The sequence below is a fragment of the Nycticebus coucang genome, chromosome 11 (assembly GCF_027406575.1).
Source record: "Nycticebus coucang isolate mNycCou1 chromosome 11, mNycCou1.pri, whole genome shotgun sequence".
NCBI lineage: Eukaryota > Metazoa > Chordata > Mammalia > Primates > Lorisidae > Nycticebus > Nycticebus coucang.
This window is the reverse complement of record NC_069790.1, coordinates 78,801,427-78,819,451: the sequence shown is the minus strand read 5'-3', so window position 1 is coordinate 78,819,451 and position 18,025 is coordinate 78,801,427. Positions and strand designations below refer to the sequence as shown.

Here is an 18,025-nt window from a genome sequence, read left to right as displayed (position 1 = left end):
CAAACTCCAATGACTATAGCATGGAGTTATATCCACAAAACAGGCGATTCATGTGAGGTCTGACAATTAAGCTTGTGAAACTCATCCTAGGAAAAGTACTGCATACCTCACTGCTGAATATCACTGCTCCCGTGGGGAAGCTATGCACCCAGGCCAGCGTCCAGTCCACCCTTCAAAGCAATTCTGGAACTCTTTTCTGGAATGGCCATCACAGCTAACATTATATTACCCTTGGTGTCCTGACTGTTATTAACATGTCTTCCTTTTAATATTTCCTTTATCCAGCCGGGCATGGTGGCTCACGCCTATAGTCCCAGCACTGTGGGAGGCCGAGGCGGGTGGATTGCCTGAGCTCAGAGGTTCAAAACCCATATGAGCAGCAGTCAGCCAGAGTAAGACCCCGTCTCTACTAACAACATCAAAAACAGCCAGCACCGCAGGAGAAAGAAGAAAATCAACAAAAAGGGAGTACTTCAAACAAAGATGAACAAGCACACTGAAATTAAAAAAAAAAAAAAAATATTTCCTTTATCCTCCAGTAAAGAAAAAAGTCACTGGGACCCACATCAGGGGAGTATGGAGGATCCTCCAATACAGTTATTTGTTTACTGGCTAAAAACTCCCACACAGACAGTGCTGTGTGAGCTGGTGCATTCTTGTGATGCAAGGGCCACACCTTTCTCATGCCAACATTTTTAGTCAAGATTTTCCTGTTTCTCTATTGATGTTTACTTGGTCTGCTACGCTTCTCACAGTCACAGCCGATGACTTTAACACAGAATTCAACGAATGTTTACAATATTTTTGTTGTCAGTTCTGCTCATTACTGGACACCCTGACCTCTCTTCATCAGGGACACTTTCTCTCCCCTCCAAAAAACATTTAGTCCATTTGTACACTGCCCCTTTCTTCATGACATTATTCTCATAAACTTGGACTACCAAGTCCCTGTTTTCACTTCCACTCTTGCCAAGTTTCGCAGAAAATTTACAAAAGTTTGTTCACTGCTCTAATTCCAGTTCTGACATTCTTGCCATGACAATGACATTCAGACATTCTTGTATGCATGCCATACAGAGGCATGCAATAATAATGTATGCCACTAAGCAAGACACTGCCATATGTCAAAATGAACACAACCGTGAGACAGTGATACGCCAAGGTTATGAAACGTCACTGAGTCGTTTGTCCGGTGCTGCCAGGGTGTGCATAGGGTAGCAAGTTGGTGAATTTAGTAGTCAGACCCTGTAACCTGGGGACCAAGATTGGTTCTGATAGGAGTCCCTGTTATTGTTTATAGGTTAATCTATGACATAAATCAGAGAATGTAAATGATAGTCTAAAAAACTGAAAGTATTCTCTTCCAATAAATTTTACTAAATGAACCAATCTACAAAATAAGTAAAGTTGGCCTCAGGTCTTTAACTTATGTTCCATGAATTTCAGAACCACTGCCTGGTATTTTTTAAATAGCTTTATTGTTTTTACAAAATTGATGCATGTACCCTGCAAATAATTTTTTTTTTTTGAGACAGAATCTCACTTTGTCATCCTCGGTAGAGTGCCATGGTGTCATAGCTCACAGCAACCTCAAATTCTTGGGCTCAAGTGATCATCTTGCCTCAGCCTCCCAAGTAGCAGGGACTACAGGAGCCACCACAATGCTGGGCTAATTTAGAGACAGGGACTCACTCTTGCTCAGGCTGGTCTCAAGTCCGTGAGCTCAAGCCATCTGCCCGCCTCAGCCTCCCAGAGTGCTGGGATTACAGGTGGGAGCCACCTCACCTAGCCAAATAATTTTTTAACTATTAAAATTTTGCTTCACCATATGCAAAATGCTTTCAAATGTCTCTAGCTTTAGGAAAATACATGAAAACAACTTTTATTTACAGGCTGTTTATATCTAAAGACATGACTGGTGTTTAGGGTGGCCAGTTGTCTCAGTGAGGTCCCTATACTCTACTAACATACAACCTGGTTGGGAGATAAATTCATCTGCCAAGGCAAGAGTATAAATTATTATCTGTGGTAAACCTAAAATGACTCACTAACAGTACAGGCAATGATCACAGGATTCAGACAGACTGAGGCATATCCCAACTCAGTCATTTTGTCCCTATCACTCATTAATTGTGTGACTTTTACATGTTACTAAGCTTATGAGTCTCAATTTATCCCATCTGTAAAACGTAGCTATGAAGACCTACCTCATGAAGTTGCTATGATTAAACAAATAGATGACAACTGTGTAAGAATCACATGAGGAGTAAACTTTGAAAAACGGATTGACATATTAGATTTAAGCTGACAAAAGACAGAGAATGAAGTTGAACTGATAAACATTCATACTTGCCTATGAATGAGAGAGCTGGGTCCAGACCTTTGCACACAACTTTCCCTTTGCCTAGAATGTTCTCCTTCCCCCTCGCCCTCCACCCTGTTCTTTCCAGGTCTTGGCTGAAATGTCCTCTCCTTGAGTGATACATGTCACTAACTGAGTCACCCCATGATGCCCCATGATCATATCAATGTACACAGCTATGATTTAATAAAAAAAAAAAAAGATAACTGCATAGGCTACGTGAGTAGGGTTGGGCCCTTATTAAGGCTATGCTGAAGAGTCCACATCCAGAGAGTGACTCACTAGGTTCAACCTCTGATCACTCCCATGACAAGCTGGGGGTTCTCTGAGTCAGTTATTTACCTTTTCTGTGCTTCAGTTTCCTAATCTATTACATGGAGACAATAATTGTATCTTACTCAAAAGGTGATGAGAAAATTACATGACAAAATTTAAATCAAGGAATGTTTAGAGTACAGCAGGTAGCCACACTTGGTTGGATGAGAGGGTCTATATTAGAGGTAATAGGAAACGGGGTTATAGGTTGAGTCTTGAGGGCCTTAAGCTGGTATCAAATTTACATATACAGACTTTCTCATATGTAATACGCAGGATGTGCCAGATGAATGAGAAAAGAGGAGGAAGACGAATGCAAGTGGTATCACCCAGCCTCACTGTAGCAATCTAGGTGTGTGGTAACTGGAGTAGTGGCAATAGAGAAAGAAAGTAAGGAAAAGCAACCATAAAAGCCAATGTAGATCCAATAATGAACTAGCCACAGGGCCAAGGTTATTAAGTGTTCTCACTAATCATTTAATTAATGGATACAGATTCTATCATATTACAGTTTCACCATAGAACCTTATTATCACATTATATCAAGTTACTGAATATCAGAAACAAACATTTCTTTGAAAAAAATGTATTAATAAGTACAAGGAATTAAGAAGTAGTATCATTCTCAAAGTAGTACAAAAGTGAAATATATTAATGGCACAGAATACAGAGATATTCTGGCACAGTAATGTAATACACCCATGTTATATAAAGAAAATTTGAAAAACTTGTTATGCATTTTTTAACTCTTCTAAAAACATCTTATTTTATGAATATCAATTGTCAATTACCTTCTAAGTATCAATTTTCTTCAACATGTGCCTAAATGCTAATTTTAAACAAAAATTAGGGGTGACTGGTGGGACTACACCTATGGTGCATCTTACAAGGGTACATGTGAAATTTACTAAATGTAGAATACAAATGTCTTAACACGCACACACACAAAAAAAGTGAAATGCTAAGTTGAAAATGCAGAAGATATAATCACAATATGGGTTTTTTTTTGTTTTGTTTGTTTTGTTTTTTTTTTTTTGCAGTTGTTGGCCAGGGCTGGGTTTGAACCCGCCACCTCTGGCATATGGGGCCAGTGCCCTACTCCTTTGAGCCACAGGCACCACCCTATGGATTTTTTTTTAAAGACAAAGAAAATATGCTGTGATCTTAACTAAGGAAAAAACAAATGAGAACATGGCATTTTGGTGGAAAAAAAAAATCTCTACATGGAACTCAAATTTGGCCCCTCTACCTGTATTTATATCTTCCACAGAAAATTACTAAGAATGGAAAAGGTATAGAAGGGAGGAAACCAAAAGTTAATCAGCCTTTCCAGGGCTCGAGACTTTACCTAATTTAATCCCTAATTCTAACAACTTCAGGACGTAGTACATTCAATGCTCAGTTTATAAATGAAGACACTAAATCTCAGAGGTCACTAGAGCTAGTAATGATAGAGCACAAGGGTTCTTACCGAGGTCTTTGAGGTCTTTCAATAGCAAAGTACAGGAATTTCTCCCTCCTCTGTTTATTCTCCCAGGTCTACATAAAAACACAGCATATTCTAGCACTCTGGGAGGCCGAGGTGGGAAGATCACCTGAGGTCAGGAGTTCAAGACCAGCTTGAGCAAGAGTAAGACCCCATCTACTAAAAACAGAAAAATTAGCCGGGCATGGTCACACACTTCTAATAGTCCTAGCTACTCAGGAGGCTGAGGTAGGAGGATTGCTTGAGCCCACGGATTTAAGGTTGCTGTGAGCAAGGGTGAGGCCATGACACTAGCCCAGGCAACAGGGCAAGAATCATCTCCAGGTTAAAAAAAAAAAGACAAGACACAAACCCTCCATAGAGAATGTCTGAATTTGAATCCTGTTTCTGCCACTTGGTTGCTATGTGACCTGGGGTAAGAACTTAATCTCTCTATCAATTTCCTTACCTGTAAAATGAGAAAAATAGTACCTATTATACAGAATTGTTTTGAAGAATAAAATATTAATTTTATTATTTTAAGCACTTCGAAAAGTTTCTGGCTCATAGTAAGCCCTCAATAAATAATAACTATTATCATTATTCAAAGTGGTTCTCACTGGAATTCCAGGTTCTAATTATAATTAGAATACAACTTTGTATACAAAATGTGTCCACAGCATGGCATCCAAGATCTTACATTTTCAATATACAATATGTTTCTCCCACATACTACTACTTTAACTTTTGAAGTTAAAAAGTAGAAGACAGGGCGGTGCCTGTGGCTCAAAGGAGAAAGGTGCCGGCCCCACATGCCAGAGGTGGTGGGTTCAAACCCAGCCCTGGCCAAAAACTACAAAAAAAAAAAAAAAAAAAAAAAATGTAGGAGACAAGCAAGTCAGTAGTGACGAATGAAAATGCTTTCAGGAGGGAAAATCATAAGATGTGAATAGTACAAGTGTTCTGTGCTGAAGAGAAGCAAGCAGAGCCACAGAATCTGAATAAAGTAAAAATACCAAACAGCAAGGCAACATGAGGCTAGCAAATTGTTTTTAGAAAGCCACAGAGTAGATATGGCAAGTGTTAAATTTTTGGTTTCTGCTGCAGGTTACCACTCGGCAACCTGCTGAAAGTCAGCACAACAGCTGGGGAGCTGCAAAATGTCCTCAAAGCACAGAAGCCCTGAGTAGTATAGTGCCCTACATTATCCAGTGAGCGTACTAACAGGTCTGCCTCCCTTCTCAAAGGGGACCCTCGGAATTCCATTTCCAAATATCTAAAGAGAAGGTGTTCTACCTTTTTAAAAGAAGGTCAATAAAGATAACATTCATAATTCCTTGAAACAGGTCTAATAATACACTTATGTAAACTGTTTAATCTTTCAAATGACAGGCCCCTCTTTTCCACCATCCTGAAATACACTATACTATTAATCTGTATTTTAATGTTTTGTCAGTTTCATTACAGTTTTCTGAGAAAAAGCAACAATAACAACAAAATCAATGTTCTCTGGTTTTAGTAAATTATGAAATAATTAGAAAAAATAAAAATAAATAAAGGGAGGTGGAAGGGCAGGGAAGGGGAACAAACTGATTCTTATTGGTAAAGCAAAGAGAAGACCTGAGTTTCTGCTTTGTTTTTTAGTTATAACATCAACTTTTAAAGTATCAGAGAGCATGAGCATGATTAGCTAGTGTAAAATACGTTGTCTGGCTCACAGAGACTCAGAACCCCACGATGGTAACATTCTTGAGTCACCAGCTCCAAAGCATTTGGTTTGATCTGAGGGCTGAGGGGCGTGGGGGAGAGGCTGCATTTACACACACCTGCTTAATAATGTTTTAAAAGGGGCATCAATTTATTTTCAAAATAAGTCTGCGAATCTATGGGAGGCTGAATTGGTTTTATCTAAAAAGCTAAAGAATGTTACATTTATGAGAAATCCCTACTGCCCCCCCAACCCCACTCCCCCCCACACACACAAATACCAATACAATGGTAAGTGGATCCAAATTTAGGGTAGGGGAGTTAGGTGTAAAAGATACACAAAATTATGTATTTTGGCCAATTAAAATTAGGTGTGATGAATTATAGGAAGAAATAACAGATACTAACATTACAGTGGTTTTATTAGATTAAAATTTGATAAATTGAGTCTAATAATATATACAAGTTTAGTTGGCATTCACACTGTGTCAGGCACTAAGCCAGTGTTTTTCAACCTTTTTTATCTCAGAGCACAACTTTTAAAGTAACTAGAACCCATAGTCAAAGTTCCATGGCACACTTAAATTATGTTGCTCAAAAAAAAAAAAAAGAGTTAAAAAAATACATTTACTGTGCTTTCAACTTTTCAAAAATAATTTAATTAACGATCTTTAAAACTATTCACAGCACACCTACAATGGCCCCAAATCCAACCCCCCTTTTATACAATACTGACTTCTGTAAACACCAGAAGGCTAAAGTGCTCTTCCTGGGAAGCCCACAGAGTTAGCCTGAAGGAAAGTTTAAGTAAACATGTATAAGTGAATAAACTATAACCTAAAAACCATCGATCCAACTATGCCCTCTCTGCTCTGTCATCCTTAGTCGCCCACAAGATGTAAGACCCTCTGTACAACCTCCTTTTCCCCATTTCATCTCCCTCCTCCTTCAGCTTCCCCATTAGACCCTAAGTGTCTTGAGGACACACAGCATTCACTGCTGTGCCCAGCGCAGTCCCCAGCAATGGCTACTGCTCAGTAAGTATTTGCTCTATTCAACTGCTGACCTGTGGATTCCTCCTGGCCACTACCACCCTCCTTAGCAACACTTTCTCTACAACCTCAAATTATTCTGTACCATATTTCTGACACTTCTCTGTCTTAGCTGAAACCCTGTTCTTCTTCAAGAACTGTTTTTCCTAGAGGGAAAACTCCCTGCACACAGTGGGATCTGAAAGACAGTGAGAGGACTGTCGGGCTCCCACCCTGACATCCAGACCACTCCTGGGCACACCTATGCAAACGCCAGGGCTCCTCTGAGGGTCACCTGTGCAGGTGCCCCTTCCACACTTTCCCACTCGAATTTTATCATCATCACAGAAGACTTCAATGTCCAAGTTGACAATCCATTTGAGAGACATCTTCAAATTTGGGAGGGGTGTCTTAATTCCACTGAAACTTCATTCGACCTCCACTTTGGCACACTTACACATATAACAGTCTGAACAGGACAGTGGTCCTGACTGACACACTCGACCTCTGGGATCTCACGTCCCTCTGCCACACACCTGGCAAATCTTTCCATCTTCCCAGCACTCTCATTTCCTCAATCTACATTGTTTTTTCTGTGACAGCATCCAGAAATGCACTTTGTCTCATTTCATTAACTATGAATCTCAATGTTCAGGAGAGGGAAATAGGTGAACAAACAACTACCACTAGCACATGGTGTGTGACAGTAACAGAGGCGTGAGTCCAGCTGTCATGCATGAATGGCATCCAGAAAGAAAATACTGAGGGTGGGGGACAGAGCTGGGCTGTGAGCTGCAGCAAAGCCAGGCAAGGGAAGTTTGTGGGGTGCTCCAGATATGAACAGGCACACTTAACAGAAGTTTGTGGGGTACTCCAGATACGAGCAGGCACATCTACAGCAGAAGTGCCGGCATGCGCTTCCGCACCCCACCATTCCACTATCCTAGGGGCGTTCGCACTGCAGTCTGTCCTGAGAAAATGCCATGGTAGTGAAACAACAGTTGTGTTTGTTTTTTAAATAATCAGTTATTTTAGGTAAATGTGTAATTTTCCTTCATAAAAGCTTGTTCTGAGAACTTCTCTATTTCAAGTAGATCGCAGCAAGGACCTATCAGCCAAGCCACGGCAGTCTACAATGAGGTAGGTACAGAGAGTAAGAGTGTTTAGAAACCATTATAGTGATCTGACACTGCGCGGTGGCAATTTTATATTTTACAAAAACGCTAGTCTGCAGTAGATTGGGAAAACAGAAACAAAATACTGGTACTCTGCACATGGAGTTTGTGAAGTAGTGACCTAAACTGGGATCACAATTGAAGGTAGTTGTGATAAGCTCACATATCCGTTCAGTCCACTCCTGTCTGTTTTATAGATCTACCCAACTCCCCCATCCCCAGAGGCAGCAGCCAGGACACATGGGGTTTGGTGGGCTACATACTTCCCAAGCCCCTCCTTATCGACTGGTGCAAATGCTGGTGAACAGTCTGAGGACCCTGTAGGATCAGCAGGCTCTGCCTCATCCCAGCCTGCCCCCACCTGAACTACGCTCATGTTGCTTTTACTATTATCTCCTTTTCTCCCTTCCCTGGAGGCTCAAAGAGAACTCTAGGGAAGAGACAATTAAGTTCAAGAGAGAATCTAATTTCTCATTAGCCTCAAGATAATCTATCAGCCTTCCCGGGCATAACAGAAAGAACAAGAGACACAATATTAGATCCCACTGGGCCCCAATTCCCACAGCCTGCAAAAGCATGTGAGGACACGGTCTGCTGGAGCAGTATCAGGAAATCAGGGCGGCCAGGGCACCTGGGGATGAGACAGGAGCAGCACTTGCTCTGTTCACGTGGATTGTTGGTAATGAATCACATGGAGAATCCATTTGAATGTAGTCTGGGCATAGAAAGCTAACACATGTAGGAAGTGGCTTGGAGCTCCCAACAAAAAGAGCTAGCACTGTGTCCTGGCACCTCAGAGAGCCTTTTCAGGTCCCACCCTCCATCCTCTCTTGTCACCTCCCTTGCCCAGTACTGACACTTCTGGTTTCATCCGGCTGCCTCAGTGGAACTGTATGTTTGACTCTTGATTCAGCCTCTCCACGGATGTTGTCCTTCTGACTAACTCTACATATCAAGCTTTGCAGCCTACAAGCTACTTCTGACCCACCTAGAAACTCTTGTCTATCCAGGAGACACACTTGGACAATAAGCTGATACTGTGAAACCACACGGCAGAGGATACTGTGCTAAGCGTTTTTCATAGATCACCTATTGTTTGATTACAGCAATAATCTTAAGAAAGAGGCATTATCCCTACTTTACGCCCAGAAAAACTGAACTTTAAAAAGGTTACTCGGGACACACATACTCACACAGGTTTTTAACATGCAGACCAGAGCTACTCTAACCTTGGCCTATCTGAATCCAGAGCCTGTGCAGACTCTCCTACTTTAACCATCTCCATAAGTTGACTTAATTTTTAGCTCGGCACCTGTAGGTCAGTGGCTGGGGTACCAGCCACATACGCCTGAGCTGGTGGATTCGAACCCAGCCTGAGCCTGCCAAACAACAATGAAAACTACAATCAAAAAAACAGCGGGGCATGGTGGCAGGCGCCTGTAGTCCCAGCTACTTGGGAGACTGAGGCAAGAAAATCGCTTGAGTCCAAGAGTTTAAGGTTGCTGTGAGCTATGACGCCATGGAGCTTTACCAAGGGCAACACAGTGAGGCTGTCTCAAAAAAAAAAAAAAAAAGTTGACCTATTTTTTCACAGACATGTACTTATCAGTACAGTGGGTTTAGTTCTTCATGTTGACCAGCTCTGTATATTGACCAGCTCATTACAGTCCCTAGGGTTATAGACGTACTACTATATTTTGAAGCAATGGTAAATTAAAGACAAAAATAACTCCTGGCCTGACATTCCTACTCTGTGAGCCATGGACATTTGCTCATACCATGCCCCAGGTCTTGAGGGCAGAGGCAAAATGTACAGCAGCACACTACAAAAATGGACTTTATAAAGTAATACTAAGTAAAAACAGCTTTTAGTGATAAAGCAAAAATACTCTCTCTCCTTACATGCCCCGGAAGAATGATATATTTCTTTCTTTTCGCATTGTGGATGTTAAGGTATTTACCACACTATGGGTCACAGCCAGCTTCCCTCTAGACTATAAGTTTCATAAGGGCTGCATCTTAAGCTTCTTGGCACCCCTAGCACTACGCATGACACACAATAGGGAGTCAGTAAATGTGTGCTGAAAGAATTAGTGAATTAATTTGTAAAAGTAGTATTCTCCCAATATGCACTGTAGGTACTGGTAATTACTAAGCTTGAAATGTCACCCAAAAGAAGCCTACTTCAAACAAACTACAAGGGTAACTATAATGATACTCACAAATTAGTCTGACAATATGAGAATGACCACCAGAAAAAAAAAATTTGAGCATTCAAAGGTCTCATCATCAGATAACTTTAAAGTAGAAACAATGAACACCGGGGCTATAAAATATTTCCAAAACAAAACAAACGGAAGCATATGCTCTATGAATCAAGGAAGCATATGTTCCCTCAATCGGATTCAAGACAAGAACTGAACTTCCACTATTTCACTACTTTTGAGGGGACTAATCATGTTCTGTTTCAGGTGACTTCACTCAGGGTTGTTTAATATGCCATTTTACAGTGTGGGTGTATGAGTTTTAAAGACATAATTTCACCTTTGAATTATTGTAAATGCTAGTTTTGAGAAAAGTGTAAAATTTTAGCTCTGATAAAAATATACTATAAAATTCAATGTTCATGTTATGGTACAAAATTGAAGAGAGGCTAATTATATAAGAAAAGAAAATTAGCAAATTCATAATCTGGAGCTCTACTTACATATTAGAGCAAGTCATGTTCAACAGCAGTCCTTGAAAGCAATACTAAATGTAAATGCAAAGATTTCACAGATGTCACTGGGGCACACTGACAGACTGTGGCTGGTCCCATGCCACCATCATAACAGGCGATATAAGGAACCACGTCATTGTTAGGGATAACCTTCAAAAACTTCAAGAAGTCAATTTATGAAAGACAAGAAAACTGAGTCAAGACAATGAAATGCAATACAAAATTCTCAAATGAATCTGAATTAAGAAAAAGAAATAGGACATATTAGGATAACTGAGGAAATCTGACTCTAGCCTTTATATTTTCATAGATATTAGTATTGTATCAAAGCTAAATTCCTAAATTATGTAGAAGAATGCCCTTGCTCTTTGAAGATACAGCCTAAAGTATTTAGGATTCCCAAAAGACTCAGTGAGAAATAAGGGAGTGTGTGAAGCAGGGAGAGAGCAGGTAGATGTGACAAACATTAACAACTGGGAAACCCAGATGAAGGTGCTCACTGAACTATTCTTTAAACCTTTCTATATGCATGACTTTTTTCAACACAAATTTGAGATTAAAAAATATCAGAAAGAGGTCTAACTTCAGGGTGCAATGAATTGTCTAAAAGACTAATTGGCCATTTTTTCCCTCCACCCCCCAATTCAGAGACAAAACCACAAAGGAAAACCATTATAATCTTTGTTAAAAATTATAATGTGCAAACAATAAAAAGAGATGCCCATATTAAAGAGTTAATATCAAATAGTGTTATGACTAATTTTTTTTTTTTTTTTGCTGACAGGATAAGGCACTAAGCTGAGGGTTTTACTACTTTGTTTTGTTTTAAACCGTGTTTGAGAGAAGAGAGCTGAGCACCACCTCTCTAAGGCTAATAAATTCTGCTGGTAGCTATATTAAAACCATCTAATTTAACCCTCACAACAAGCTTACATATAGCTGCTAAGATCCCAAACTGAAAGAAAAAAAATTAATTAAGTAAATAAAATAAAACTTACATGCAAATTCACAGAATAAACTGGAGCTCTGAACTCAAGTCTGGTGTATCACTCTAAACCCTAGTACCCTTCCCATACTGATGAAGCCACAGAATTATTCCTTGCTTAAAGCTGTACTCCTAAAAAATTTAGTGAGCTACTACTTCAACTAATTTTTAAGAATAATTACAACAAATGGTGTATTAATTCCATTTTTCCATCAAAAAGGATAATCTTCCAAATATGAAAGCCTATATTCTATAATGCATTGTCTTTCTCTAATTTTCTCTCTTTTTTGAAACAGGGTCTCTCATTCTGTTGCTCAGGCTAAAACTCCTGAGCTCAAACAATCCTGCTTCAGGGTCCCAAAGTGTTAGGATTACAGGCGTGAGCTGTAATCCCAGCCCAGTTTACTACTCCGTATTTTTAAAGGATGTACTGATAAAGAAGAGATTATTAAATTGAAATGGGTTTAAAAAGAATAAAAGCAACATTTCTTTTCCTTCTGTTTGAAAATGGGACTAGGGAGTGTTATGTCTTAAAAAAAAAAAAGTTAGGTTATCAGGTGCTGTCAGGGTGATATCAAAGACATACTGTATCCAGATTTCAGAAGGTATCTGACAGTTTTTGTGAAGTTTCATAAAGCCCAGTCTAACTAGTAAGTTAGGGCTCTATCCTCCTGGCACGAATCCACACTTACTTCCAGTACTCATACTCTGCCACACTTGCTTCATGCCCTTAATCTCCTACACCACATGGAAAACTAGTTTATGAAACCCTGAAACCTCTACACACTCTGAAGGTTCTATTTCAAAATACCAAGTGAAACTGATTCCTTTTACATATATACAGTAGAACCTCCGAGGTTGACCACCTCCCTACAATGACCATCTCCTTAACTTGACCTAATGTTCGTAGACTAGACATGAACCACATGTACTGAATGGAAGATCCTTGTGTTGACCGTATGTTGACCAGTTTGTTTCCTTGGTATACCACCCAAGGTCCTGTAGCACAAATAGCGTTATTAAAAGTGTAAAATGATCCTAAATAATCTATTTGTTAAGTGTTTTCTTAACAAAAATATGAATCTTCATAAACCTGATAACAGGTAAAAAAGGAGAAATCTTTCGTTAAAATCACTCAGGTTTAAAATATTACACTTGGCCAGGCACGATGGTTCATCCCTGTAATCCTAGCACTCTGGGAGGCCAAGGTGGGCGGACTGCTTAAACTCAGGAGTTCAAGACCAACCTGAACAAGAGTGAGACCCTGTCTCTACTAAAAAAATAGAAAAATTAGCTGGGTGTTATGGTGGATGCCTGTAGTCCCAGCTACTCAGAAAGCTGAGGCAAGGGGATCACTTGAGCCCAGAAGTTTGAGGTTGCTGTAAAGTAGGATAATGCCACGGCACTCTAGCCTGGGGCAATAGATGAGACTGTCTCAAACAGTAAAAATAAAGATAAATAAAATAAAATATTGTACTTGATTCATGTGGTATGAATATTAAAAGCCAAAAACCAGGCTGGGACTGTGGTCCATGCCTATAATCCTAACACTCTGGGAGGCCGAGGCACTCCTAACACTCTAGGAGTTCAAGATCAGCCTGAGCAAGAGCAATATACTCTTGTCTCTAAAAAAAAAAAATGGGCAGGCATTGTGGTGGCACCTATATCCTAATTACTTAGGAGGCTGAGGCAGGAGAATCACTTGAGCCCAATAGTTTGAAGTTGCTGTGAGCTCTGATGTCACAGTGCTCTACAGAGGGTGACAAAGTGAGACTCTTATCTAAAAAAATTAAATAAATAAATAAAATAATAAAAGCCAAAACCCCAAAGATTTAGGAAACTCAGAAGATTAGAAATATATTAATTATAACTCAAAATAATTTTTTCTCTTCATTCAACAGTGATTAAATACACAGCAATCTATATTTCATTTGTTGTTATAATATATATGTAACACTGTCATAATTATTTTAAAATAATAGATAAATAAGAAATAAAAAGAATAGATAAATATGAGTAAGAAAGAAACTCTTCTACAAACTTCTGGTTTATTTTACCTGACTTAGTTGCTTTCCGTAAATTACAGTTTTCATATTAAAGATGTATAGTTTAGTACTGAAAAGAAAAACAATTTCTGAAATAAAACTCTATCAGAAAAATATATCTTAAGTAGTATTTTTCATTATCAAATATAATTTTATGTATTTTGAGTAATCATTTTTATTTTCAGATAATGTTACTTTTCTAAAAGTATATCTCTGCCATTAACCTCATTGGTAGCCACTTAATTAAATTAAAAAGAATTGTAGAATGTTCTCCTTGGGGAAACTTGTAACTGTTCCTACATTCTTCTTTGCCTGAGAAGCTTTAGACAAACTATTATAAGACGTAAAATAAGAAAGTAAAAAAAAGGGCGGCGCCTGTGGCTCAGCGGGTAGGGCGCCGGTCCCATATGCCGGAGGTGGCGGGTTCAAACCCAGCCCCGGCCAAATTAAAAAAAAAAAAAAAAAAAAAAAAAAAGAAAGTAAAAAAAATTACAGCATGTAGATGATTAAATAGGTCCCATTCCTTTTCTTATACCCCTATTCTTTTGATCTAAGGTACCAAATATAATTTTACTTCCCTTGCCTAAAAGATTGAAAATGTATACAAAATGATTAGCATAGTGCCTGACCCATCAGTGGTACTCCGTAAGTTAGTTTTCTTCCCCTTCCAATAATCAACATTAAGATTCAATCACACTTGATAGCTCTGCTTTGGGATAAAATTGATCCCTTACTGACAGAAATACAGCCTCTCATTCTACAAAAGGCATTTACAAGTTACACATTTTTTTTTTTGATCACTTAAAGTAAATATGCCTAGAGTTTCCAAAAGCTCAGAATGATAAAGTACATACCATCCCCACATAGCACATTTTCCTAATTCCTGTCCCTAGGGACCTGGTCACTACATAACGAGGGTAAATTATACCAGTAACTGCTAACAAATCAAAAATAAAATTCAACCTTAAAATATAATTAACAGGGTGGCGCCTGTGGCTCAAGGAGTAGGGCACCGGTCCCATATGCCGGAGGTGGCGGGTTCAAACCCAGCCCCGGCCAAAAATTAAAAAAATAAAATAAAATATAATTAACATTATAGCAAAGGTAGAAATAGGTAATTTTATGAAATAAATCACACATTTGTATTATATAAACTCCAAAGATGATCTGTTTGTGTTGTTTATTTTGTATTTCTCAATAAAATACTTCCAGTTATATATAAAAGAAAGCAATTTTCTTTTCTTTTTTTTTTTTTTTTGTAGAGACAGAATCTCACTTTTCTGTCCTCAGTAGAGTGCCATGGTGTCACACAGCTCACAGCAACCTCTAGCTCTTGGGCTTACATGATTCTTTTGCCTCAGCCTCCCGAGTAGCTGGGACTACAGGCACTCGCCACAACGCCGGGCTAAAAGAGTAATTTTCTTAACCCAAACATAGAAACACTTCCCTTATCTATCTTCTGAGAAGAAGGTACTCTAAAGGGTGAATTTCCAAATAATAGTTTATTTCGATGCCCAAACTCACCTTACTTAAACCACCTTGGACAGAAATGCTCTTAACTGTGTCCCATTCTTCCTACCGGTCAAGGTAGCAGCAGTGTACTGAACCTAATTTAAGCACGTGTCAATGGTCTACCACTGTGACTATACATTAGATTACCAAAGTATATTTAAGACAGCAATAGCCTCCAGAACATTAACAAAGCAATTTCCTCCAATTCTAAATGGCCCCATAAGGACAAGTTCTTACATCTGCATTTTAATAATTTTCCTGCCCCTTATTTAAAACCCTATTTTTTAAAAACTCTCACTCATCATTGTTTCTAGAATGCCCTTTCACCTATCTGCCAAATCACTCCTTCCAAATTGTGGCTGATAAATCAGTAATTTATCAAGAGCAAGAATAAAACAGTTTGGGATAAGAGCGTCTCCGCCTTTTGGCTAAGCTCAAGTGCAAACACTTTGGGGTGAGATTCTCCATTTAAAAAAGGCACATCCGGGCGGCGCCTGTGGCTCAAAGGGGTAGGGCGCTGGCCCCATATGCCAGAGGTGGCGGGTTCAAACCCAGCCCCTGCCAAAAAAAAAAAAAACTAAAAAGGCACATCTGTGTCACTTTAAGTTTAGCCACTCTGAACTTTTTTCATTTTCAATTATTTCCTCGATCACAAGTTTATCAGATGGTTGTTGTTTTCCGGGAAAATAAATGACAAACACATTATTACTCTACAGCAATTATTCTCTTTGTACCTTCATGTCCAATGCCATCATTTTTCAAACATCACCATTAGTATGCAAAATCAATAATATAGTCAGACTTACCTGAGGCACGCCTTGTGAATCGGTTTATTACTGGAGCTAAAGGAAAAAGCAAAATAGTATGATTAGATAAAAGTCTAATTTTCCCAATACCCTGAAAAGGCTCAAATTGGTTAAGTGATCCTATAATTTAAATACAGAAAAATATGAATGGATATTATATGAGGAAAAATGGTAAGTGTATGAAAGTGTTTTAAGTCACTGATAACCAAAGAAATAAAATCAAAATCAACATTTCACCCATTAAATTAGTTCCTGCAAAACACTTTAAAATAAAAATCCCTAGATATATGTTGACTGAAACTACTCAACTGGGGACAGTGTAAATCTATATAATACTTTAAAAAAACAAGTTGGCAATTACACTAAGCACTGTAAAAGGTTTGTGTTCTTGAGTAGAGTAATTCTACTTTCAGAGATTAACCCTAAGAAGTACTACTTAGACAAGGAAAAAGCAGTATGTGAATAAATCTACTCAGCAGCATCATTTAAAAACAATATAATTAGGAAACAAAACTAAAAACGCTCATGTACACTGTTTTCAAGTAGGGAAAGTTTCGGATTTAATATGTGTGGTTTGACATTTTGTTATACAACCCAAATATGTCCGTGACATGCAAATTGCTGCACTGGAGGCTACAATTTCAGGTTGGTGTTTGCACCACCCAGCCGGCAAGCCTACCTTCTGCCACTCTGATTCCACTCGGCTGTGTTCATTTTTGGTTTTGCTGACAGAGTTATCTCAAGATGTAAGGGTTAAAAAAAAAAATTCTTTCTTGAGAGAAGTAAGAAAGTTTATGGTTGGTATTATATATAAAGGATATCGTGTATTACACAGAACGTTTTGGCAACATAATATCATAGGTCTACTATAATACTTTTTAATATTTTAATATTTTTGAAACGGTAATTATGAAATCTTTACGGAAACACCTTAGTGTCCAGATAAAGAGAAGACAGAAAATTTTAACAGTACTCTGGTTGTACTGCATGATACATATGTATGCACAGGAACAAGTACTAGAAGAAAACTGTGTCTCAAATGTTTTACATTAATCCTTACAACCGTGCTATCAAATATCAGCATCTTCATATCACTGAAGAGCAATCTGTACAGTAGGCTGTACAGATTGTTCATACAGCCACCCTGTAGCACAGCGGGAGAATCTGGACTTAGGAGTAGCTAGCATCAAAATGCTGCCTCAGAGAGAAAAGAAAATAAAAATTCTGATTCCTAAAGTTGTACAGGAGGTGATTATTTTCTTCTGTATTGATCTTCATTGTTACTGAACTTTGTGAAATAATTCAAAAACCCAATTATTAAAATAATATAGTTTATGGAAAAATTATATCTTCCAAATTCATTAAAAGAGATAAAATTTTTACTATTTGTAGACGAAAATACTTTAGCCCTACACAGTAGAACCTCCACAATTGACCACCTCCCTACACTGACCGCCTCCTTAAGTTGACCTAATTTTCACAGACCAGACATGCTCCACAGGTTATGTATCAGTACAGCAGGCCTAGTTCTCCTGATGTTGAACTGTTGAACATTCTGGTTAGTTACAGTCCCCTGGGTGGTCAACTTACAGAGGTTTTACTGTATTTGGAGTCACAAATTACTTATACAAAAAAAAAAAAAAAAACTTTTCGTGTGCACACATACACACACAGTTCATCAGTTTTCTTTTAAAGCCCTTTTCCCCACTCCCACAGAACCTTGTCTAAAGAGAGCCTCCCCAGAAAGCTACAAGGACAGTGATTGGAAACAAAGTAGAAAAAAGTTCAACCACAGGAATGCAGAACAGAGGCTACAGGCAGATAAAGGCTAGATGAAGGTTAAAAAACCTATCTCAGCCTTGGGGCAAAAATAGAGTATTCTCTGCCCTCCTGCCCCCTCGCC

General features: G+C 38.7%; 1 protein-coding gene across 1 annotated transcript in view; it reads right to left on the bottom strand.

Moving 5' to 3' along the window:
* PRKAR2B (protein kinase cAMP-dependent type II regulatory subunit beta) overlaps positions 1-18,025 on the bottom strand; it is a 98,773-nt gene that overhangs the window by 59,055 nt on the left and 21,693 nt on the right. Inside the window, exon 2 of the mRNA XM_053553588.1 lies at positions 16,123-16,158. Within this exon, the coding sequence (XP_053409563.1) occupies positions 16,123-16,158 (36 nt within the window). The remainder of the gene's footprint in view (positions 1-16,122; positions 16,159-18,025) is intronic.